Source organism: Notolepis coatsorum (genome assembly GCF_963971535.1).
Source record: "Notolepis coatsorum genome assembly, chromosome: 2".
Taxonomy (NCBI): domain Eukaryota; kingdom Metazoa; phylum Chordata; class Actinopteri; order Aulopiformes; family Paralepididae; genus Notolepis; species Notolepis coatsorum.
This window is the reverse complement of record NC_140166.1, coordinates 178,964,914-178,990,059: the sequence shown is the minus strand read 5'-3', so window position 1 is coordinate 178,990,059 and position 25,146 is coordinate 178,964,914. Positions and strand designations below refer to the sequence as shown.

At 44.8% G+C, this 25,146-nt stretch overlaps 1 protein-coding gene across 16 annotated transcripts in view; it reads left to right on the top strand.

Annotated features, from left to right (window-relative positions):
• The window catches only part of fryl (furry homolog, like), a 182,873-nt gene that overhangs the window by 110,233 nt on the left and 47,494 nt on the right, over positions 1 to 25,146 (top strand). For all 16 annotated transcript variants that reach the window (XM_084307769.1, XM_084307770.1, XM_084307765.1 and 13 more), the window contains 17 exons: positions 3,949 to 4,159; positions 9,009 to 9,133; positions 9,357 to 9,414; positions 9,533 to 9,624; positions 9,774 to 9,946; positions 10,566 to 10,726; positions 11,018 to 11,128; positions 13,143 to 13,297; positions 13,924 to 14,023; positions 14,154 to 14,322; positions 16,101 to 16,372; positions 17,065 to 17,205; positions 17,787 to 17,955; positions 18,379 to 18,463; positions 19,981 to 20,093; positions 20,574 to 20,724; positions 23,605 to 23,708. In XM_084307769.1, coding sequence (XP_084163895.1) covers positions 3,949 to 4,159; positions 9,009 to 9,133; positions 9,357 to 9,414; positions 9,533 to 9,624; positions 9,774 to 9,946; positions 10,566 to 10,726; positions 11,018 to 11,128; positions 13,143 to 13,297; positions 13,924 to 14,023; positions 14,154 to 14,322; positions 16,101 to 16,372; positions 17,065 to 17,205; positions 17,787 to 17,955; positions 18,379 to 18,463; positions 19,981 to 20,093; positions 20,574 to 20,724; positions 23,605 to 23,708 — 2,390 coding nt within the window. The remainder of the gene's footprint in view (positions 1 to 3,948; positions 4,160 to 9,008; positions 9,134 to 9,356; positions 9,415 to 9,532; positions 9,625 to 9,773; positions 9,947 to 10,565; positions 10,727 to 11,017; positions 11,129 to 13,142; positions 13,298 to 13,923; positions 14,024 to 14,153; positions 14,323 to 16,100; positions 16,373 to 17,064; positions 17,206 to 17,786; positions 17,956 to 18,378; positions 18,464 to 19,980; positions 20,094 to 20,573; positions 20,725 to 23,604; positions 23,709 to 25,146) is intronic.

Below are 25,146 nucleotides of genomic sequence, written 5' to 3'. Positions count from 1 at the left end.
TTGGGCGTGTTAAAAAGAAAACCGCTAAATTAACTCATCATCCAGGGTACTTACAATGAACTATGCTGTCTGACAGAGAATTGCAGTGTATCTTTGGCTCAAACTCATCTTTAAAGATGGATTTCATGGACTAAATGTTAGTGTGACGCGAGTTATCCCTCTGAAAACGTCAAACCCACTCATATGTGCTGTTGCGACTGGGAGCGCGGTGCTGTTGCGACTGCGAGCGTGGTGCTGTTGCCACTGGGAGCGCGTGCTGTTGCCACTGGGAGCGCGTGCTGTTGCCACTGGGAGCGCGTGCTGTTGCGACTGGGAGCGCGTGCTGTTGCCACTGGGAGCGCGGTGCTGTTGCCACTGGGAGCGCGGTGCTGTTGCCACTGGGAGCGCGTGCTGTTGCCACTGGGAGCGCGTGCTGTTGCCACTGGGAGCGCGTGCTGTTGCCACTGGGAGCGCGGTACTGTTGCCACTGGGATTGCGTGCTGTTGCCACTGGGAGCGCGTGCTGTTGCCACTGGGAGCGCGGTGCTGTTGCCACTGGGAGCGCGGTGCTGTTGCCACTGGGAGCGCGTGCTGTTGCCACTGGGAGCGCGGTGCTGTTGCCACTGGGAGCGCGGTGCTGTTGCCACTGGGAGCGCGGTGCTGTTGCCACTGGGAGCACGGTGCTTTTGCCACTGGGAGCGCGGTGCTGTTGCCACTGGGAGCATGGTGCTGTTGCCACTGGGAGCGCGGTGCTGTTGCCACTGGGAGCACGGTGCTGTTGCGACTGGGAGCACGGTGCTGTTGCCACTGGGAGCGCGGTGCTGTTGCCACTGGGAGCATGGTGCTGTTGCCACTGGGAGCGCGGTGCTGTTGCGACTGGGAGCGCGGTGCTGTTGCCACTGGGAGCGCGGTGCTGTTGCCACTGGGAGCGCGGTGCTGTTGCCACTGGGAGCATGGTGCTGTTGCGACTGGGAGCACGGTGCTGTTGCCACTGGGAGCGCGGTGCTGTTGCCACTGGGAGCGCGGTGCTGTTGCCACTGGGAGCGCGGTGCTGTTGCAAAGCTAACTGGCAGCCGCCTACTTTCACCCTGATGCTGCCGACCGGCACGTACTACACGTAGCAGCGCTGTGGGTCTGGAGACGGTTTCACGCTTGTTGAAGTTTATAATGACCTTCTTAGGCCGCTGGAAGTCGTTCACACGCATGTGCAGTTTTATGAAAATAGAAACCACTATGGTTAAAAACCACTATTTGGTAATCCTTCAGAAGTGTTGCTCATTTACCATCGGATAGGATCTGATGCCATCATCTCCTCTATGGTTACATTAGATCCTTTGTGACAGTAAATGGCTGGAATAAGACCATAATATCAACTGTTGATGGAAAAGATGCCAAATATTAAATTGTCAATGTTTAAATTTTTTTAGATCATAAAAACACTTGGCACTGTTAGCAGTAGCACTGGCTCAGGAGGCTTAGCTAAGAGTTTAAAAGGCTGTGTGTGTTAGGGCTGGGCGATATGGCCAAAAATCACGATTATCACGATAACGATATGATAATGTTATCATATCACTCGATATAGATAATTATCGATATTGTTATCAGTATAAAAAAATATATATACCTGTGTGTGTGTGTGTGTGTGTATATATATTTTTTTTTTTTTTTTTTTTTTTTTCAACAAATGTATGTTTATTTTGCAGCAATTATTTGTTGTTGCCGCCATCTTTAGTGTTACAGCCCCTCACACTCCAGTTCTCAGGCTGCAGCTGGTTTGAAAGCGAAAGTAAACAGGCTTCTCTGCTGGCTGTGGCTCCAGGGGAGTTGAACAGTTCTGGCTCTACTAGTTTCTTTTCTATCTTTTGGCGCTTTCTTGGTGGACAAACCACCGCACATGTGCACCATGACTCGTGACTGGAGACTAGCTCTGCTAGCACACATAGCCTATGGTGTACAGACGGTTTCAAACTGTATTTTAAATTATAAAGCAAACAAAATAAATCGACAAGAGAAAAATAAATCTCAATTTGGTCAGTATTGTCATTTGGACAAGCAAAGCCATTACTTTAAAAGTTGCAGGCAAGAAAGACAAGTCTGTCCACTATATCTGGTTTTAAAGCTGCCCTGTTGCAGGTCACAATACAAATAAAAACATTTATTAAAAAATACAAAAATGAATATTGTATAGTTTCAGAGTGATCCTGGCTAATTCCTGAAAATGGCGCGATATGTGCATTTTGCTGAATGCGTTCGTGTTGCTCGCCTGGACATGCTACTGTTTCCAAATCAAAGGTATATAATGGGTATTATGTTTCATCATGAATGCATCAAAAGGGGGGGGGGGTTTGATGCTCTGATCGTCATCAACGGCATTCGTTTTGAATACTACATACGTTGATCGATTGGATCAATATGAATTAATTGTAGGATCAAGGTGGAATTGACGTCAGATAGTCCTTACCTTTGATCGGGGGTATTCCAAAAAGAATATTCCAATTGTCAGATCGTGATTTCCAGTATTGGTGCCCATCGGGTCCCCAACATAATCCGGCACAACACATGCATCGAGGGGCCATGGATGCGTTCCAATGTGATCGGGTGAACCGCTATACTTGCCTGGACCAAAGTTCTATGCCCGGAGGGGTTTAGATGGGTGGGCGATACTGCCACCTAGCAGGATCTGGCCGTTACTGCACTCTCGGGGTCCCAGTATGCCTTTTAACGGTAACATAGAGGTCTGTGACACTGAATAGTATATTAAAATTGAAAAAAAGGAAAACAGACAAACGCATATATATACGTGGATGGCGCAGATTGAGTTAATTATCGATCGATATCGATTATTAAAATATATCGCGATAATTATCGTTTTATCGGGGGGGGGTATACAACCCTCTGTCCAACATATGTTCTTTACAAGTAGATATATTGGCCAAATGAAAGGGTACTTAGCTGGAATGACTGCGACCACAGTCTGCTGCCCGCTGGAAGTGGAGGATGATGTCACCCTGTCTGTGAATGTAACCGCACATTTTAACACCGCCACTTTCTGGATGATGTCATCCTATCAGATCTGTCAACTATGCTGCACTCTAATCCTCGTCAGGAAGTGAGTTTATTTCCGTCTCCCGTCACAGTATTTTCACATGCATTGGAATGTCAGAGTCTTGACACTAAGGAAAGCGGAGGACAGTGGAAACTGAAGTTCCTTATTTAGATGTGTGTGTGAAGCGCATTGTCTTGCATCTCTGTATGAAATGTGCTGCATACATTGACTGATTGGTTGATTGATTATAATAGACTGCTGCTACATCATTAAAGTAATAATCTTGAACATTCATACACATACACAATACATACATTTATATCTTTCCACTTTAAAACTGATATAACTGACAATAATGATTCTACCCAGTTCATAAATGCTTTTCCATTCTCTGTAATTCTGTCGGCTGGTCTAAACACTGGTGTCTGGTAGGACGTTCCTGGGGGAAATCATCCACTGCACAGGAAGTGATGCGTTTTACAGTCACCAGCGGCAACAGTAGTTTGGAATTAATAGAAGACTTAACTCAGTAGTTGGCATTAATGTTCAACAGCAATGCTTGCTTATTACCACAAGCTGTTTAACCTGCGAGCTTATTACCACTAGATGTTTAACCTGTGAGCTTATTACCACTAGATGTTTAACCTGTGAGCTTATTACCACAAGATGTTTAACCTGTGAGTTTATTACCACTAGATGTTTAACCTGTGAGTTTATTACCACAAGATGTTTAACCTGTGAGTTTATTACCACAAGATGTTTAACCTGTGAGCTTATTACCACTAGATGTTTAACCTGTGCCCCTCTGTGCCGCCTGCAGCAAGATGTTTAACCTGTGCCGCCTGCAGCAAGATGTTTAACCTGTGCCCCTCTGTGCCGCCTGCAGCAAGATGTTTAACCTGTGTCCCTCTGTGCCGCCTGCAGCAGCCCCATCAACGCCAAGAAGCTGAACAGCCTGAGCAGCACCAACGACTCCTACGTGGGTCTCTGGAGGAACTACCTGATCCTCTGCTGCAGCTCCGCCTCCTCCTCCCCCTCCACCTCCTCTTCCTCCTCCACCTCGGGCTCCGTCCGCTGCTCCCCGCCTGAGACGCTGGCGTCCACGCCGGACAGCGGCTACAGTTATGATTCAAAGGTCAGAGGTCACGGCGCCTAGGGGCTATGGGGTCGGGGTTCTATGTCTTCATGTCTGGACATGATTCTAAAAAGGTTTTACCTGTAGTATCGTGTATACCACCTAGTGGACTGTGTAGTATTGTGTATACCACCTAGTGAACTGTGTAGTATTGTGTATACCACCTAGTGGACTGTGTAGTATCGTGTATACTGTACCACTAGTGGACTGTGTAGTATTGTGTATACCACCTAGTGGACTGTGTAGTATTGTGTATACCACCTAGTGGACTGTGTAGTATCGTGTATACTGTACCACTAGTGGACTGTGTAGTATTGTGTATACCACTAGTGGACTGTGTAGTATCGTGTATACCACTAGTGGACTGTGTAGTATCGTGTATACCACCTAGTGGACTGTGTAGTATTGTGTATACCACCTAGTGAACTGTGTAGTATTGTGTATACCACCTAGTGGACTGTAGTATTGTGTATACCACTAGTGGACTGTGTAGTATCGTGTATACCACCTAGTGAACTGTGTAGTATCGTGTATACCACCTAGTGAACTGTGTAGTATTGTGTATACCACCTAGTGGACTGTGTAGTATCGTGTACTGTACCACTAGTGGACTGTGTAGTATTGTGTATACCACTAGTGGACTGTGTAGTATCGTGTATACCACTAGTGGACTGTGTAGTATTGTGTATACCACTAGTGGACTGTGTAGTATCGTGTATACCACCTAGTGAACTGTGTAGTATTGTGTATACCACCTAGTGGACTGTGTAGTATCGTGTATACCACCTAGTGAACTGTGTAGTATCGTGTATACCACCTAGTGAACTGTGTAGTATTGTGTATACCACCTAGTGGACTGTGTAGTATTGTGTATACCACCTAGTGAACTGTGTAGTATCGTGTATACCACCTAGTGGACTGTGTAGTATTGTGTATACCACTAGTGGACTGTGTAGTATCGTGTATACCACCTAGTGAACTGTGTAGTATCGTGTATACCACCTAGTGAACTGTGTAGTATTGTGTATACCACCTAGTGGACTGTGTAGTATTGTGTATACCACCTAGTGAACTGTGTAGTATCGTGTATACCACCTAGTGAACTGTGTAGTATCGTGTATACCACTAGTGGACTGTGTAGTATTGTGTATACCACCTAGTGGACTGTGTAGTATCGTGTATACCACCTAGTGGACTGTGTAGTATTGTGTATACCACCTAGTGGACTGTGTAGTATCGTGTATACCACCTAGTGGACTGTAGTATTGTGTATACCACCTAGTGGACTGTAGTATTGTGTATACCACCTAGTGAACTGTGTAGTATTGTGTATACCACCTAGTGGACTGTGTAGTATCGTGTATACCACCTAGTCAACTGTGTAGTATTGTGTATACCACTCGGGTTCGAAATTAACGCGGGCTTGGGGCAAAATGCCTGTGAAAATGGACAAAATGCCCTCGAAAATCAGTTAAGGGGGGCACAAAATGCCCCCGACAGTTTACTAATTATATATATATATTCTGTTGAAGTCCGACATATTTAAATATCTCCGGTCACAATGTCCTATGAAAATAATTCCCTCGCAACCTGTGGTTTGCTGATGAGAATGGCGGAGCTTTGTGCTGGATTAGCGAGAAACATGCAACTGCAGAGCCACAGAGCTCACAGTTGTGCCCGCACAGTGCAATACTCCAATTCAGCCATTGGCAATTCAGCCACTGGGTGGGTGGCGCTGCTGAGCAGTCCCCAGACCGGACCTGAGAGCGCCGCTGGCTCTGCGGCTCTGCAGTTGCATACTATTGGGATTAGTTTATCGCTTCGTTGAACGTTTCAGTGAACCGGACCCCACGATAATGTTGCCGTCTCTCTCTGCCAAATTTCTCAGTTCTTCGCTTGATATAATTAATACAAATGTCCAATATAACGGAATTCGTTAGCTCATAAAAATGTGATTATAACAGACTGCTGTTTAATGTCGGGCCGACTGCCCACAGATACCTATTTGATTTCAAGTCGGCAGCATCACGGAGTCTCTGGACTTATTTTATTTGGAATATATTAATGACTGTATATACGCAAAAGTAGCCTAGTTTTAAGTTAAAATATTATAAATCTACATGCCTTGAGGATGTCATTCTTTATATAGCCTGCCTATCAATTGTTTTTAAGCTCAATAAACTGACCGGAATTTCTCACATTTGTCCGGGAGATTGAAATCTTCCAGGACACGGAGACCGGCCCCAGTATTTTCTAACGGAAACCCTGATGGAGACATTAACATTACATTTTGTTTCATTTATGTGAATAGTTTATTTACAAGTGAACCAAACTTCTCCTCCATTGCAAACACTGCAACGCTCCCAGCTGTGACACACAATTTCACCCCTGTGCGCACTGACAGGTATGCATTCTCGGCTTCTCTCATGTTAAGGGCGGCCGGGGGGGGACAAAAAGCCCCAGACAGTTTACTAATGATATATATATATATGGAGACATTATTAATGTCATTAACATTACGTTATCAAACATAGTATAAAAATGTATATTACTATTTATTTAACTGACGAGTGAAAGACGTGATTTATTAAATTTGTTTTGATCAGACGCCGATGTCGACGTCACTCTTCCCACCCTCTCACATTAGCAGGTGAGCAGCTCACCAGCATTTGATGGCAACAGACAAGTTGGAGCGTTTTTTATCAAACTATTAAAACACGAAGGAAAAAGAGTCTGAGAAGCAGATTCCCCAGGTCCTCAAATAAAAAAATGTAAAGCGGAGTATGATGGAGTCGTGGGGATTAGATTAATTGAGTTGTATTTTTTAAATGATAAGGATGTTTAATAACCGTTTATCATAAAAATTCAGTGCCCCCGAAATACAAAAAAAAGCCCCCGAAAATCAATTAAGGGGGGTGTAAGATTCTGATCAAACTGGCCAGTATCACGTCTTCGTCTGTTTGGCTCTCCATCCAATTCCTCTGCGTTGTGTACTTTTAATGGTCCTGACGTCTCCGATACTGGTAGATAAGATCCTTATCTCCCCCCCGTTAGTGCAATCCGTAAACCATAATACTTCCCCACCTCCGTAAGAATTCGACACTTCGACAACGTGAAATACCTTACAAGGAAAAGCATGGTTTTATTTCTCTAAACAGAAACCTCAGCTCAGATGTTAACAGATTGTATTGTCCTTGAAGAGTATATTTCTAATGATCTTTCGGTGTGTTCATATTATCGTCCTTTTGCTGTTCAGTCCAATAGTGTTCAGGCCTGTTCGTTAGCCTAAAACCATCCTCGTGGTAGCCGAAGCTACTGGTGATGTGCCATTCTCCCCCCCCCCCCCCCCCTCTCTCTCGTCGAGAGGAGAGAGTCTCTTCTGGTTTCTTCCCTCTTAGTCTCAGTCAGATTTTAGTCTGCTCAACACCCGGAAACACCGTTCGACTTATAGATGTTCGTCATCGCAACGACGGCCCCGCATTCTGGTTGTCATGTGACGTGTTGTCATGACAACTGCGTTTAACCTTTCACACATTAAAATGCAGTTTCATTCACTGTTGCATTAAGATGAACCTCTCTCCCTCCTGCTCGTCGAGACAGTACACTCTAATCTCAGATGTTCTAATGAGGAATGTCAACAAACATTCTCTCGCTGGCAGTGTGGCTCACAACAATCACCCTGCTACTGAACCACCGTCTCCTGCTTCCACCGTCCGCATGCACTTCGACCTCTCTGACCCGGCACCGTTTTAGCTGTGGTCACTCCCCCCAATCTATACATCACATACATTGAAAAACCACCATTTTCTCTCAATCCCCCCTTGATTCTTATCACCCCTTCAGAATCATAAATCATTATTTGGTTTTTTAATTAATTATGCCAAAAATAGCCTGTGGTTGAAGCAAACCAACCTCGTCTCTCGTGCACAAGAAACGAAGACGGCCCACGGTCAACCCAGTGATCCTGCTGCCTGATGTCTGTTTGCGCCCCCCTTCGTGCACAAAGGGAACCGAAACCGACCACCAAAACCAACAACATCCAACGACTCATAACCATTGGAGCCCCCCTGTCTGCTCCCAATAATTATATCCTGTTGTTCTACTGTTCTCCCTCTTATCTACCTTCTATATATATATATATCCTTCTATACATATATCTTATATATGAATCCTCCATTTATATCTCATACTCCTCTCGATCTGGACTGTGTAGTATTGTGTATACCACTAGTGGACTGTGTAGTATTGTGTATACCACCTAGTGGACTGTGTAGTATTGTGTATACCACCTAGTGGACTGTGTAGTATTGTGTATACCACTAGTGGACTGTGTAGTATTGTGTATACCACCTAGTGGACTGTAGTATTGTGTATACCACTAGTGGACTGTGTAGTATTGTGTATACCACTAGTGGACTGTGTAGTATTGTGTATACCACCTAGTGGACTGTGTAGTATTGTGTATACCACCTAGTGGACTGTGTAGTATTGTGTATACCACCTAGTGGACTGTGTAGTATTGTGTATACCACTAGTGGACTGTGTAGTATTGTGTATACCACTAGTGGACTGTGTAGTATTGTGTATACCACTAGTGGACTGTGTAGTATTGTGTATACCACTAGTGGACTGTGTAGTATTGTGTATACCACTAGTGGACTGTGTAGTATTGTGTATACCACTAGTGGACTGTGTAGTATTGTGTATACCACTAGTGGACTGTGTAGTATTGTGTATACCACCTAGTGAACTGTGTAGTATTGTGTGTTTATCAACCAGTATTAGACATGTAGCATTAGTGAGGTGTGACATTCTCTGACAGTGTTTTTTTTTTTTAATATATTTATAGATTATTGGCACTCCGTCCCCCTCCTCGCTGTTCAAACACGTCGTCCCTATGATGCGCTCGGAGTGCATGGACATCACAGAGTCTCTGGTCCTGGGTCTTGGCAGGACCAACCCCGTGGCCCTCAGGTAAACGGGATGAACCAGCCAGGGTCTGCGGCAAAAAGGAACTGATGATTTGAATGAAGTAGTAATTCCTATCTTGGGATGTAAATGGCTGCGATGCAGACATCTTGGTGCTGGTTAGGGCTGTGGGAGCAGAACATTTTAGAGAGTCGATTTCTGAAGTTCTGATCAAACTTGGGTTATTTAGGACACCTCCCTAACGTGATGTTCTGTATTTGTCTCTCAGAGAGTTGATAGAGGAGCTGAACCCCATCATAAAAGAGGCTCTAGAGAGAAGACCTGAGGTGAGCGCTGCTCTAATAGTAACCAGTCTGTATCCACTGTCCTACATTGTAGGAAAGGCACATTTCAACACTGGCTTCAGAAAATAACCCCCCCCCCCCCCCTTTCCTTCTGCTCCAGAACATGAAGCGGCGCAGGCGTCGAGACATCCTCAGGGTCCAGCTGGTCCGGATATTTGAGCTGCTGGCTGATGCTGGCGTCATCAGTCAGATGTAAGGAGAAACCAGACGGATCAAAGCAGGCCAGCGTTAGAATGCATTACCCTGTCACTGTAGCATAAACACAAGCCTATTGTTCTAGTGTTTCATCTTGTGTGTGTGTGTGTGTGTGTGTGTGTGTGTGTGTGTGTATATGTATACAGAGCTAGTGGAGGTCTCGATGGGGAGAGCCACTCTCTGAACAGCACGCTGCTGGAGTACGTTGATCTGACCAGGCAGCTGCTGGAGGCTGAGAATGACAAGGACTCTGACACTCTGAGGGACATCCGCTGTCACTTCAGCGCCCTGGTGGCCAACATCATCCAGAACGTCCCAGGTAGGAGGTTAAATAATAACACACACACCACACACACACACACACACACACACACACACACACACACACACACACACACACACACACACACACAGCAACATTGTTCATATCATCTGGGGGAAAAAAATTCTATTCATAAAATTGTTCTTCTATAGGGTTCACACAAGGTCCTTGGAATGTTCTTAAAGTGCTTGTTTTTTTACTCAAAAAAAGCCAAGGCCTGGAATTCGTTGAAAACAGCAAAAAAAATTACGAGGTTTGAGTCCTTGAAATTCAAATCTACCATTCGCATTGAACGTTTTGTTCATCCATGACCATGATAAAATTGTCCTGAATCAAGAAATATAATTTATTTTATTTAAAGTGTAACTAATTGTCGGAAATTGGTTTTAAGCCAGAAATATTGCATCAGATGTTTTAAATGCAGTTTAAAAAAAAAAATATATATAGTGCTTGGAAAAGTACTTTAATTTAATTTTGCAATGTCTGTGGGAACCCTGGATGTTGGATTGTAATGGCCATTTTATAAATGCATTAAAGATTTTGCAATGACAACCAAATACACCAACAAAAGCAACCTCTCCTAATTGTGGTGTATATCTCCTCTCCATCCGTGCAGTGCACCAGAGGAGGACCATCTTCCCCCAGCAGTCTCTGAGACACAGCCTGTTCATGCTGTTCAGCCACTGGGCCGGGCCCTTCAGCATCATGTTCACCCCCCTGGACCGCTACAGCGACAGGAACATGCAGATCAACCGCCATCAGTACTGTGCACTCAAGGTAGGGCTCAGCGATGCCCACAGCATGTCACCATGCCCTTATTCGAGCAGATGCTACAGTTGCGATATAACTTGGCAATATACTAATATATACAATAATACTACCTAACTGCTCCCGATGTGCAGCTTGGCACGTTGCATGGTTGCCTCTGTCGTCGGTGTGTGAATGTGTGAGTGAATGGGTGAATGTGAGGAACAAAAATAATAAAGCACTATATAAATTAACCATTTATTTACTGGAAGCCCCAGCGGTGAGCGATGTCTCAGCTAATCGACCACGTTCCTCCTACAGGCCATGTCTGCAGTGTTGTGTTGTGGACCCGTGGCCGACAACGTGGGCCTCTCCTCTGACGGCTACCTCTACAAGTGGCTGGATAACATCCTGGACTCTCAAGACAGGAAGGTAGGAAGCACTCCAGTCTTAAGAGCCATGCCTATCCTAGTGCCTCACTCTCCTGTCTCCTAGTGCCTCACTCTCCTGTCTCCTAGTGCCTCACTCTCCTGTCTCCTAGTGCCTCACTCTCCTGGCTCCTAGTGCCTCACTCTCCTGTCTCCTAGTGCCTCACTCTCCTGTCTCCTAGTGCCTCACTCTCCTGTCTCCTAGTGCCTCACTCTCTTGTCTCCTAGTGCCTCACTCTCCTGTCTCCTAGTGCCTCACTCTCCTGGCTCCTAGTGCCTCACTCTCCTGTCTCCTAGTGCCTCACTCTCCTGGCTCCTAGTGCCTCACTCCCTTCTTCCTGTCTCCTAGTGCCTCACTCTCCTGTCTCCTAGTGCCTCACTCTCCTGTCTCCTAGTGCCTCACTCTCCCTTATTCCTGTCTCCTAGTATCTCACTCTCCTGTCTCCTAGTGCCTCACTCATTTCTTCCTGTCTCCTAGTGCCTCACTCTCCTGGCTCCTAGTGCCTCACTCTCCCTTCTTCCTGTCTCCTAGTGCCTCACTCTCCTGTCTCCTAGTGCCTCACTCTCCTGTCTCCTAGTGCCTCACTCTCCCTTCTTCCTGTCTCCTAGTGCCTCACTCTCCTGTCTCCTAGTGCCTCACTCTCCCTTCTTCCTGTCTCCTAGTGCCTCACTCTCCTGTCTCCTAGTGCCTCACTCATTTCTTCCTGTCTCCTAGTGCCTCACTCATTTCTTCCTGTCTCCTAGTGCCTCACTCTCCCTTCCTGTCTCCTAGTGCCTCACTCTCCTGTCTCCTAGTGCCTCACTCTCCTGTCTCCTAGTGCCTCACTCTCCTGTCTCCTAGTGCCTCACTATTCCTTATTCCTGTCTCCTAGTGCCTCACTCTCCTTTCTCCTAGTGCCTCACTCCCTTCTTCCTGTCTCCTAGTGCCTCACTCTCCCTTCTTCCTGTCTCCTAGTGCCTCACACTCCTGTCTCCTAGTGCCTCACTCTCCCTTCTTCCTGTCTCCTAGTGCCTCACTCTCCTGTCTCCTAGTGCCTCACTCTCCTGTCTCCTAGTGCCTCACTCTCCTGTCTCCTAGTGCCTCACTCTCCCTTCTTCCTGTCTCCTAGTGCCTCACTCTCCTGTCTCCTAGTGCCTCACTCTCATGTCACCTAGTGCCTCACTCTCCCTTCTTCCTGTCTCCTAGTGCCTCACTCTCCTGTCTCCTAGTGCCTCACTCTCATGTCACCTAGTGCCTCACTCTCCTTTCTTCCTGTCTCCTAGTGCCTCACTCTCCCTTATTCCTGTCTCCTAGTGCCTCACTCCCTTCTTCCTGTCTCCTAGTGCCTCACTCTCCTTTCTTCCTGTCTCCTAGTGCCTCACTCTCCTGGCTCCTAGTGCCTCACTCTCCTGTCTCCTAGTGCCTCACTCTCCTTTCTACCTGTCTCCTAGTGCCTCACTTTTGTCTCCTAGTACCTCACTCTCCTGTCTCCTAGTGCCTCACTCTCCTGTCTCCTAGTGCCTCACTCTCCCTTCTTCCTGTCTCCTAGTGCCTCACTCTCCTGTCTCCTAGTGCCTCACTCTCCCTTCTTCCTGTCTCCTAGTGCCTCACTCTCCTGTCTCCTAGTGCCTCACTCTCCTGTCTCCTAGTGCCTCACTCTCCCTTCTCCCTGTCTCCTAGTGCCTCACTCTCCTGTCTCCTAGTGCCTCACTCTCCTGTCTCCTAGTGCCTCACTCTCCCTTCTCCCTGTCTCCTAGTGCCTCACTCTCCCTTCTTCCTGTCTCCTAGTGCCTCACTCTCCTGGCTCCTAGTGCCTCACTCTCCTTTCTCCCTGTATCCTAGTGCCTCACTCTCCCTTCTTCCTGTCTTGTTGTACCTTTTATCGCCACAACCGGCTTGTGATCAGTGGATATAATCGGAGGGGAGGGGAGAGACCTCAGAAGGGCAGTTCAATGTGACATCATGTAGTTTAGTGTGGTGTTCAGTGGGTGTTGAGGTGTGAAGCCCTGCTCCTGATGAACCCCCTCCTATATTCCAGGTCCACCAGCTGGGTTGTGAGGCGGTGATGCTGCTGCTGGAGCTGAACCCAGACCAGAGCAACCTGATGTTCTGGGCGGTGGACCGCTGTTACACCGGCTCCCGCCGTGTGGCTGCCGGCTGCTTCAAGGCCATCGCCAACGTCTTTCACAACAGGTGAGTAAGACACGCCCCTTAGTTCAGACCGCTACCCTAGTGGTCACGTTGTTAATTGTTCTATGTCTCCCTGTCCTGGGGCACACTCACTGCTAAAAAATGTCTCTCTCTTCTGAACACTAAGCACATTTCATGCCACGCGTTACTGAAGAGTGTTTTGTTAAATGCAACCGGACCCGCCGTCCTTTGCCGAATGTCTTCCCCCCGCTCTGTCTCCCGTTCTTCCTCTCTCTACCGGACTGCCCGGTAGAACAAATAAAAATCGACCAAAAACATAATAAAAAAAATTATAATAATAATAATAAACGGCTCTCTTTCTCTCTTGCCCCTTCCTCATCTCTCTCACCCCCCTCTCTCTATATATCACACACACACACACACACACTTCAGAAACAAACATAGTATCAATGAGAGCATCAATAATACACCTGGGTGATGTCTAGTAAAAAAAAATTTTAAAAGCTATTTTTTTCTTAAAAGTTAATCGTGAGTTAAAAAAATTGTGGCGTTAATAGAATCGGGTGATAACGTGTTAATACCGCGTTAACTTTGACAGCCTTAATTAATATACAGTATTATATATACGATCTGGCCCAAATACTGAACGCTGTGATGTCTTCCACCAGGGACTACCAGTTTGACACTGTGGTGCTGCTGAACCTGATCCTGTTCAAGGCGGCCGACTCATCCAGGGAGATCTACGAGGTGGCCATGCAGCTGCTACAGGTTAGACTCGCACACACATCAGCTCCACCGACCGGGACTCGAACAGTACTTACTGGCTGGGATTGGATGTTGGTCTCTTGTCTTAACGTAGGTGTGTTTATTCTGTTGTTTTCTCCTGTGAACCCATTAGATCTTGGAGCCCAAGCTCTTCCGTTACGCCCACAAGCTGGAGATCCAGAGGACAGACGGGATCCTGACCCCTCCATCGGCGCTCCCACACCTCTACTCCGTGTCCTACTACCAGCTGTCTGAGGAACTGGCCAGGACGTACCCAGAGCTCACCCTGCCCATCTTCTCAGGTCGGCTGCTCCACTGACACACACTTTCGTCTCGGATAATGTCGTAGCTGTGCGGAATAATAGTTGAACGTTTCACCAAGAGGTCACCAGTGCGAGATCTAGGTGGTCCCAGAGAGCTTGCTCCATTTTCCACACTGTAAACAGAAAGAGAACCATTCTTGGAACCATGCAGTTTTATATATTCATAAAGTCTTCAAGTCACGCAAGTCATGGATTTCAGTTCACTTCCCGACACCAAGTATCGCTGGGGGAGCAGTAGACATTCTACTGAGGCCTACTGTAAACATTTACAGTCATTTACTGAAGTTGCACCTTTTTGTAGAATGTATAATAGTAAATGTGTTATGATGTCGTCAGTCCTCTTAATCTACCCCACAATACAAAGCATCTCATCCCATTGGCACAGCTCGGAGTCGGGAGGTGTAGTCTGACGTCACTTTAGTTTCCCACCCATATAGGGATTATCAGTGGGAAAATGTGTTATCAGCTATTGTAATAATTCTGCCTCATGAACATTGGCAAGCTTTCCATTTTTGCACAAAATGAGTTCCCTTCTATCACTAACATTAATGCTTAACACTTTGGTTGCCACTTGTTAACATGGTAAAACGTGGTTGAATGCCGCCACCCACTTCAATGATAGCGTTAATGAACGCATAATCTCTGTCTTAAATTATGGTCTAATCTGCCCGTCGTTTATCAATGACTTGTTTGCAGTCAACATTGTCGAAACGGATTGTTTTTTTAATCTGTTAATTTCCGTTTTATAGCATTTTGAAAAGCCCTAGTTTTTCAGGAAAATATATAGATTCCGTGATAACCGGCATTTACTGGAATATTCTGGCATACACAAAACGTTGTCATTTTTTGGCCTATTTATGAATCGTTTTCAAATAAACGCTAGATTATCGATAGTATATGTGTACTTATGCACGCTATAGAAGCGATCTGAAAAATATATTCTCATTTCCTGATCAGCGCGCACACACACATGGGGCACACGCTGATATATAGGTCAAAACAGATCCGATTACTCCAAGACTGGTCAAATAAATTGCTTACCTCAGATCAGATGTTCTCCAAAAAGATTATTCCAATTCCTGATTGCCATTCCAAATATCGATTGCGTTTATTGATTCAGCGTTGGGTACTGTAAATATGTATTCCACGTTGTTTTGCCGCTCAGCGATCACTTGGATCCTTCAGTTGGCTTGACGGAAAAAGTTAAATGAGGAAACTGGCCCCCCCCCCTTCATCAGTCTAATCCAATGGGGTGCAGTTACACAGGGAGAGACGATAGGGGGCGGTATTTTCCCAATGGAGCTCAGAGAGAGGTTGCTGCACTAGTGTGAGGCTCGATTGATGAAATATGAATTCAAATCGCTACTAAAAAAAAAAATACGACAAACAAACGCTATATAGCGTTGCTGGCATTCAACTGGCGGCATGAACTAACGACAAAATGCGTCCGTGGCACTCAAAGTGTTAAGCATTTTTGGTTTAAATAAAATTATACGTAATTATTTTACGATTAATTGTGAATTTCATGTTGAGCTATAGATTGTGGATGAATACACACAGAAAGGTACACCATGCCAATGTTCATGTTTTATTTGTTTTAAACGAGACTATTTAGAAATGTGTTCATTGGAAATACATTGCAATTTCAAGAGGGGTGCACCGCGCGGGAAACCGCAATGACGTAAACCACTACACCGCCCTGTGCCTCCTCTGCCTTTCTACACTGACTGTGTCCCTGTGTCGCTCCTGCACCACAGAGGTGAGCCAGCGCATCCAGACGGCGCACCCCGGTGGTCGCCAGGTGATGCTGCACTACCTTCTGCCCTGGATGAACAATGTGGAGCTGGTGGACTTCAAGCCGACGGTGCGGCGAGCGGACGAGTCTGGTGGAGGTGGAGAGGAGGAGAAGGAGGCCCACGACCGGGAGATGATGATGATGAACAGCCGGCGCTGGCTCCGTGGAGAGGGGTGGGGCTCCCCACACGCCACCACCATGGTGCTCAACAACCTCATGTTCATGACTGCAAAGGTGAGACCTCGTCTTCACTGGCCAGGGTTTAGCCAGGGTTTGGCCAGGGTTTGGCCAGGTTTTAGCCGTGCTGTGGCCAATCTGGCACACAGTGAGCATCTCCATTGTCTGGCCAAACCTGGCCGGACCCCTGGCTTAGACGGCTACCTTTCACAACCTGGCCAGACTTGGCCAAAGCCAGCTGGGACTGTTGTATCATCATAGTTGAGCTTGTGTAACAGTTGGTGGTGTGAATTTTGAAAGGTTGCCTAGCAACCGGAGATTTTTTGAAGAAACTCGATGGAGACACAGACCTAACGATACCAGCAAAAGACTTGACTACTGACACTCATACACATAGAGCTGAGTGAAAAATATCATGATATTCATGAAAGACCCCCCCCCCCCCTCCATATCACAATACGTGCTTAGATATAGAAAGAGTTGTATGTTATGCAATTGATATTCGTCCTATTCGACGACATGGTATGTGTGATACCGTATCAAACTGAAACTGTAATTATCAGTCGATGTTCTGAAATATTTCCGAAATCTTGACATAATGTTTGCTTTTAGTCATTAATTGTGTAAATATTTTCACAAAACGTGATTCATGATTGTAAAAGGGGGAGGGAAATTACATGATAATGAGATCAAATGTAATGTTGATGTGTTGCTCAGCCCTACTCACACACACTGTGTTTTCCTTCCAGTACGGGGATGAGTTTGCCTGGTCGGAGATAGAGAACGTATGGACCACGTTAGCAGACAGTTGGCCGAAGAACCTCAAAATCATCCTCCACTTCCTCATCAGCATGTCCGGAGTCAACAGTGATCCCAGCCTCCTGCCCTATGTAAGTCCCGCCACACTCACCAGGCACCTAGCCAGCGTTGTTAGCCAGAAGGGTTTAAACCTGACAGGGTGGATTCAGTTTGCATGTTCTCCCCGTGTTCTCGTTTTGTTTTATCTGTCGCATATAAGGTACATGTACATTATAGTGAAATGCTTGGTTCTGTATGACCCTCCTGAAATTGTGCTTCATACAGTAAAAAGTTAAAGAATAAAGACTATACAAAATATACAATATACTTTTTTTTTGCAAATATCTTTATTTATTTTTATACACAAAACAAGACAAACACAATACAGTAACAATAACAAGATCTCACAATAATAACAATGAAATTAGCAATAACAAAAATAATAAACAATATAAAAAACTAAAATGCAAAAATGAGGTAGAGAGGTAGTGCAAATATTTGAGTAATAAATAGATTAGATATGGTGTAGTGTTAAAGTATCTAAAGTGAATGTTAAAGGTGAATGTTTAAAGTGAGTGTGTGCATGTGGACGTGTGTGCAATGAATGTAGAATAGATTAATTGTTCTTCATTACGTGTTGTTCATTGCTTGTGTGTCTCTCGTCTGTCCCCAGGTGAAGCGTGTGGTGGTGTATCTGGGCAGGGACAAGACTATGCAGCTGCTGGAGGAGTTGATGTGTGAACTGGAGCTCACGGACCCCGTCAGCTCAGCTGTCACTCACATGGACAACCCCCCCTACTACCGCATCAGCTCCAGCTACAAGATCCCCTCCGTCACCTCAGGTAGATGATTAGCAAACAAAGTCTTATATCTTTGTTATCAAACAAAGTCTTATATCTTTATCTTATCAACAAAGTCCTATATCTTTGTTATCAAAGAATGTCCTTCTATATCGTTATATTATCAAACAAAGACCTTCTATATCGTTATATTATTTACATATTATCAAACAAAGTCCTTATATCTCGTGTTATTAATCAGAAACTCTTTCTATTTCGTTATGTTATCAAACAGAAAGTCCTTCTATATCGTTATGTAATGAAACCGAAAGTCCTTCTATATTGTTATGTTATCAAAGTCCTTCTATCTCATTATGTTATCAAACAAAGTCCTTCTATATCTGCATGTTGTCAAAAGTGGAAATTTTATTTGGTGTTTATTCAAAAAGATAAATGAGGCTCAAAGTTTGTTTTTGTCTTCCGCAGGAACAACCTCCAGCAGCAACACCATGGTGCCAGGACCCGAGGGCCACCATGACATCAAGATCAAAGACCCCAACATGGAGGACAGGTAGCTTCCTCCTACTCTCACTACACACAGAGACACACACACACCGCACCTTATGTGAATACTGTATACTTCATCAGATCATATATTTAGATTTTTATCATTTTTAGATATATATTAAATTAGATTTAGACTATTGGATTATTAGATTATATATTGCATATACCGTAATTCCTCTAATAGTAACCCCGGCTTGTATTTGTTTCAACTGTAGCGGGTACCAGGCTTGTATTAGGAGGAGGCATGTATAAGAGGGAGGCCTATATTTCAAATTTTCAAACGGATCATAATGAATAAATCAACATTTTGTGTCAGTTTGAACCCAGTAAAATGTACTGGGTTCATTTATTGAAACCAAGTACTGTATGAAATAGTAAACAGTGCAATTACAGGTGGTCACTGGTCATTTCAACGTTTTCAAAGTGAAATCAAGTAACTAGCTCAGTATGCAGCTCAGTATATTAGTAACCCGGCTTGTATTAGGAGGCCGGCTTATAATTGCTTAGCTCAAGAGCGCACCCGGCCATTAATAGAGACCCGGCTTGTATTTGAGACCCGGTTACTATTAGAGGAATTACGGTATTTAGCATTTTAGCTTTTTTTTTTATTTTTCTTTTTTTTTTAGATTAGATTTATGTATTGTAACTATATTGTATGGCAAATAATAACTGAGAGGGCATACATACCCTCAACTCGCACCTTGCTGCCCAGATGCACATGTCCAGACTGCCTTTTTATTCAATTTGTATTTTTACTTCTCCACTGTACTATAATTCTGTGACCTGTACCTGTATGTTTTCTACTACCTGTACCCCCCCATCCCCGATGCTGCTATGATGTCTGAATTTCCCCCAAGGGGATCAATAAAGGAATATCTTATCTTATGTTATTCTTGTACTTCTGAACCAAATCTCACCACGATAGAAAAAGATGAGTAGGCGCGGATGGGTTGTGTAGAGGTCTAAGCACTCTCTTAATAGTAATCACAGCAGCAGTAAATTCCAAGCAGCGGTACCTCCGGCTGGGTCAGTCATCCCTACAAACACAATTGGCAGTGTTTCGCGGTTGGGAAGCCGGTGGGGTACAAGTCCTGGTCGTTGCAACAGCGTCTCCCACAGGTTGGTCGGGGGCGCCTGTTGAGCAGGGAGGGGATCTGGGGGAGATGGTGTGAACCTCCACACATTACACTCTCCCAGTGACACTCCTAGCTGTCGGGTGAAAAGAAACGACTAGCGACTCCACATGTATTTGAGGAGGCATGTCGTAATCTACACCCTCCCCAGACCAACAGTAGGGCAGTGCAACGACCAGGAGGGAATTGGAATAACGACTAAATTGGGAAAAAAGGCACAAAAAAAGATGAGTAAAATCCTTTCAAGTGAGGTCATTCCGGATAGGTGAGGGTCTAGGCAGGGAATGAATGTACTCAATCAAATGTGGTCAATAGTCCTCAAAAATATAGAAATACAAGTACTCACACTCACTCACTCACTCACTAACGTGTGCCCCTCGCTCTGTAGTTACACTCACCTGGACATCTACAGTGGTCTGAACAGTAACCTGAACCGCCAGCACCACCGGCTGGAGTCTCGCTACAGCAGCAGCTCAGGGGGCTCCTATGAGGAGGAGAAGAGTAAGAATCACACGTTTTACATTCTACTCTGGGTGTTGTTGTTTTTTTGCATGGACTAATAACCCTTTCACTACCACACTACAGACTGCTAACGGTCTGTAGTGTGGTAGTAAAAGGTTAACCGTCTGTAGTGTGGTTGTGAAAGGGTTAACCCTTTGTCGTATGGCAGTGCAAGGGTTAACCTTCTGTATTGTCGCAGTGAAAGGGTTAAGCCATTGGTAGTGTGGTCGTGAAAGGGTTAAACCACAGACAGATTAGTCAACTGATTGACCTATCTTAAGCTCCGCCCTCTTGATCCTCCAATCACGACTGTTGCCTGATTGGAGGATCAAGAATAGAGGGTGGAGCTTGAGCTGGGGCAATGGACTAAGAGGGGGGGAAGGCGCTATAATAAAAACAGAAATGCCTTTTTAAATGTTACTTTTAAAAAGATCTACTCGTCAACTTTCTTTTAAAAAGGGAATCTCCTCATGTGTGCAGGTGACTCCATGCCACTGTATGCTAACTGGCGTCTGAAGGTGATGGACCACAACAAACCAGAGCCGCTGCCCTTCCCTCCCACAGGAGGCTGCTGGTCCCCTCTGGTGGACTACCTGCCAGAGACCAACGCCCCAGCTGTACCTCTCCACCGGTACACCATGCAACACACACACCAGGGTTCGCACAAGGTCCTTGAAGTGCTTAAAGTGCTCGATTTTTTTTTACAAAGAAAAGTCAAGGCCTGGAATTCCTTGAAAACAGCCCATTTTTTTACAAGGTGCTTAAAAAGTCCTTCGAATTCAAATCAACCATTCGTATTGAAAGTTGTTCATCCATGATAAAATTGTTCTTAATCAAGAAATAGCATTTTTTTATCTAAAGTAACTGTCTGCAGTTAGTTTTAAGCCATAAATATTGGATCACATTTTTTTCTAATAAATTGGATCCTTTTAAATGCCCTTTTAAAATGAAAAATAGTGCTTGGAAAAGTACTTGAAAGTCCTTGAATTTTGCAATGTCTGTGGGAACCCTGACACGCACGTGCACGCACACACACCAGGGTTTCAGAGACTATTGAGTGGCAGTTCCTGGGATTTTGCTGAATGGTCTCTTGCCTTGTTTACTCACATAGATACAGGCTATCGCCTTATTGTGACAAATATAATATGTTTCTTTTTTTCTTATAAAAATCTGAAAGGTGTTGTCGTCTTATTTTCATGGTATAGACCAGTGATTCTCAAACTTTTTTATACCATGACCCCATTTTATTTAGGATTTTATTTTGAGACCCCACACTTAACACTTTGATTGCCCAACCCGAGTTTTCTCGGGTTTACCCCCCGCGGGTTGAATGCCCACTCACGAGAATTCTCGTATTTTCTCGTTTTTTTTTTATTAGCGATCTGAAATCATATTTCATCAACCGAGTCTACCGTTGGAAATTCAGCCACTCCAGGCGCTCAGATGTGAAAAAAGCGCCCCCTATCGTCTCCCAGATGGTAATTCACCCTTTTGGATTGAACTCAATGAAAATGAATGAGAAAAAAAATCCCTGACTCCACATTTTACTTCTCACTCACGCAGCCGGGGTATGTGTTTTTACAGTATACACGGTGAATCAATAAAAGGATAGATTTTTTCGAATGGCGATCAGGAATTGGAATAATCCATTTGGATACCATCTGATCTCGGGTAAGGAATCTATGTTACCAGTCTTAGGATAATCAGACTCGTTTTCACGGCGATATAAGCTTTTATGTGATATGGCTGATTGACTGTGCGAGCGGTCAGGAAATAGGAGAATCGATTTTCAGCTTGTGGCCAGAGCGTGCATGCGTACACATATACTATCGATAATCTAGCGTTTATTTGAAAACTATTCATAAATAGGCCGAAAAATGACCGTTCTAGAATATTCCAGTAAAGGGCGATTATCATGGAATGTCTTCATTTTTCCATGAAAACGAGTGCTTTTCAAAATGCTAGAAAATGCTAGAAAACGGAAATGAAGCGATAAAAAAACAATCTGCTACGACAATGTTGACTGGAAAATGAGTCTTTGATAAGCGACGGGCAGATTAGACACATAGCCATAATTTAAAACATAGATTAGGCGATATTAAAGTTAACATTGAAGTGGTGCTGGGCATTCAAGGAGGTAAAAAGGAATTAAGCTTGGGCAGTGAAAGTGTTAATGTATCATGTAATAAGTAATATAATCCTTTATTGATCCCCTTGGGGAAATTCAGGTGTCAAAGCAGCATGGGGGGGCGATACAGGGTGGGGGATGCATAGCTTCACAGTACAAATACAATATAGTAATATAAAAAAAAGTTCAAACACAAGATAGTCCAGTGGTGAGAGTCCAGTGATATGAGTCTAGTGCAAAGAATCAAGATAGTCGGTACAGTGATGTCAGTCTCTAGTTCTCAAGTCCCGAGTTGTGACAGTGATAGCTCTGGCAGCAGAACTGGTCGATCCGGCCGGCCCAGGCAGTTTGTGGTGTGGCGGGGGGGGTGATGAGTCGTGGAATTAAGGAATATCAAAATTAAAGCACACGTTGTTGAACTTGATCATGCATATTTATTAGAACATTTAATTACAGCACTGTTTGTTATCAATACACATTTATAAAACGAGGCATATTTAGCCAAAATATGTTGCTAGAACATTAAACAAATTATAATTTTCTATTTTTTTTTATCCACTTTTTCTCCCATTTTCTATTTTTCTCCCATCCCAATTTTCGTGTCGTCCAATTCAACCCTCCCCTGTCTCGAACGCTGTTTCTTGCCTCCCACAAGCCGGCTGCAATGTGGACTAAGTCATACATAGCACGAGTCCCCTCCGATACTCGAGGTAACGGCAGTCGCATTTTTTCACCTGCGCGGCGCGATCTTTCAGCATCAGGGGTCTGCGCTTTGGAGGGGCGCCGCCCCATCGCTTCCTGATTCTACTGCGCAGGCGCACCAACCGACCTGTAGGAGTCGCTGTCCACAACGCCCGATCCCCACCCATCAGTTTCCCACCCCCTAATACTGCCAATGTGTATTAGTACGGACGACCAGCTAAACTGAAAGCAATGTGGAGCGCTGGGCTCGAACAGGCGAACCCAACGTCTCCAGCATTCGTGGTGAGCGCCTTGCCCACGTAGCCGCCTACAAATTATAATTTATATAGTTTTTTATTTGAATAAAAAAAAGATTTACTTGCCAATGCGTGACCCCACTGTCACCTACCCACGACCCCACTTTGGGTCGTGACCCGTAGTTTGAGAACCGCTGGTATAGACTTTGAAATGTCATTATACATTCACAACAACGGATCGTGCCAAACGAGTGTTTCCCAAGCGAGTCGATGTCTTTCTTTCTGTCTCTCTCTCTCACACACACAGCAGTGACTGGTGCAAAAAAATTTATAATCGCATACATACCTGCGGATCATCTTGGATACCTTGTAAACCTGTATTATCTCCTGTGTAAGCAGCAGTCCCTGAAGAAGGCATTGTTCACCTGCCGTCTCTGTTCCTCAGGTGCAACATAGCTGTCATCCTACTGACGGACCTCATTGTGGACCATGGGGTTAAAGTTGAATGGAGTGCCTACCTACACCTCCTACTACACGCCATCTTCATAGGTAACTCAACCCCCTTGTTAATCTCCCTCAACTGTCTATAGATTGTTTTTCCGTATTAGACCAGTAAGTGTTGTAGCTTCATTTTGAGTGAATCTACCCACCCCTATGGACTTTCGTACCAACATGATGCCCAACACGGACACTATTATAAAACCAATTTATATCATTTACTCTATGAAGATTAGAAACATGGCAGTAAAACAAGCCAATAAACACTGTTTATTAACTATAAAGACTATAAGAACATGATTGTTACAGCCATGGAAACCTGCCAGCGTTATAGGCAGCTGCCCTGGCAATTGAGCCAATTAAAAAGCCTACCCTTGGGTTAGCCAGCTGGTTAGTATTTAGATTAGATTAAAATGTATCGTCGTTGTACAGTGCAAGTACAGCACAACAAATAGAAGTTGGTATTTAACCGGAGTGCAAGGTAACAGTGACGTGCATTAACGATATACTGTGTGATTAGATGTAAACAATTGATTAAATGGAATATATTATAATGAGGCTACAGAGTAGTATGCTAATCTGATGTATGTACAGTATAATTATGAACAGTGATACAAGTATACATTCACTATAGTAGTAAACCATACTGGCCAGTGGTATGACTAATAAGAGTAGGTATTGGATATATACAATTTACAATTTAGCCATGTAGCTGACACTTTTATCCAAAGTGTCTCACAGATTGTGAACAACAAGTCAGCAGGAGGGGTACATCTCTGGCAGCTAAGGGTCAGTGACATTGTTCGTCAACACTGCGCATAGTAGTATAGACATATTAAGATAAGATAAGAGATAAGATATTCCTTTATTGATCCCCTTGGGGAAATTCGGTATCATAGCAGGTGGGAGGAGGGGAGGTACAGTACATGTAGTAGAAGACAATACAGGTACAGGTCACAGAATTATAGTACAGTTGAGAAGTAAAAATGTAAATAGAATTAAAAAGGCAGTGTAAACAATATACAATATAATTAACTGGACATGCGCATATGGGCAACGAGGTGCGAGATGAGGGTATAGTATGCCCTCTGTTATTTTGCCCTACAATAAATATAGTTACAATATATAATCTAGGCGGTTAGGTGGCCGAGCGGAGATTGCGTTCGTCACCAGCCCCGGAGCTGTGGGCTGGATTCGCCTGTTCGAATCCAGCTCACAGCTCCGGGGTTGTCACCAGCTTGGCTGGCCGTCTGCACTAATACAATTGGCTGTATTAGAGGGTGGGAGAAGCTGGCGGGGTGGGTCCGGGTCGTTGTAAACAGCGACTCCTACAGTTCGGTCGGGGCGCCTGCTAAGCGCGGATAGGACTCGAGGGGGATAGTGTGGTCCTCCCACACGCTACGCCCTCTCGATGAGAATCCGCGCTGCCAGGTGAAAAGAAGCGGTGATTGGCTGGACGTGTGTCGGAGGAAGCACGTGGTAGCCTCCA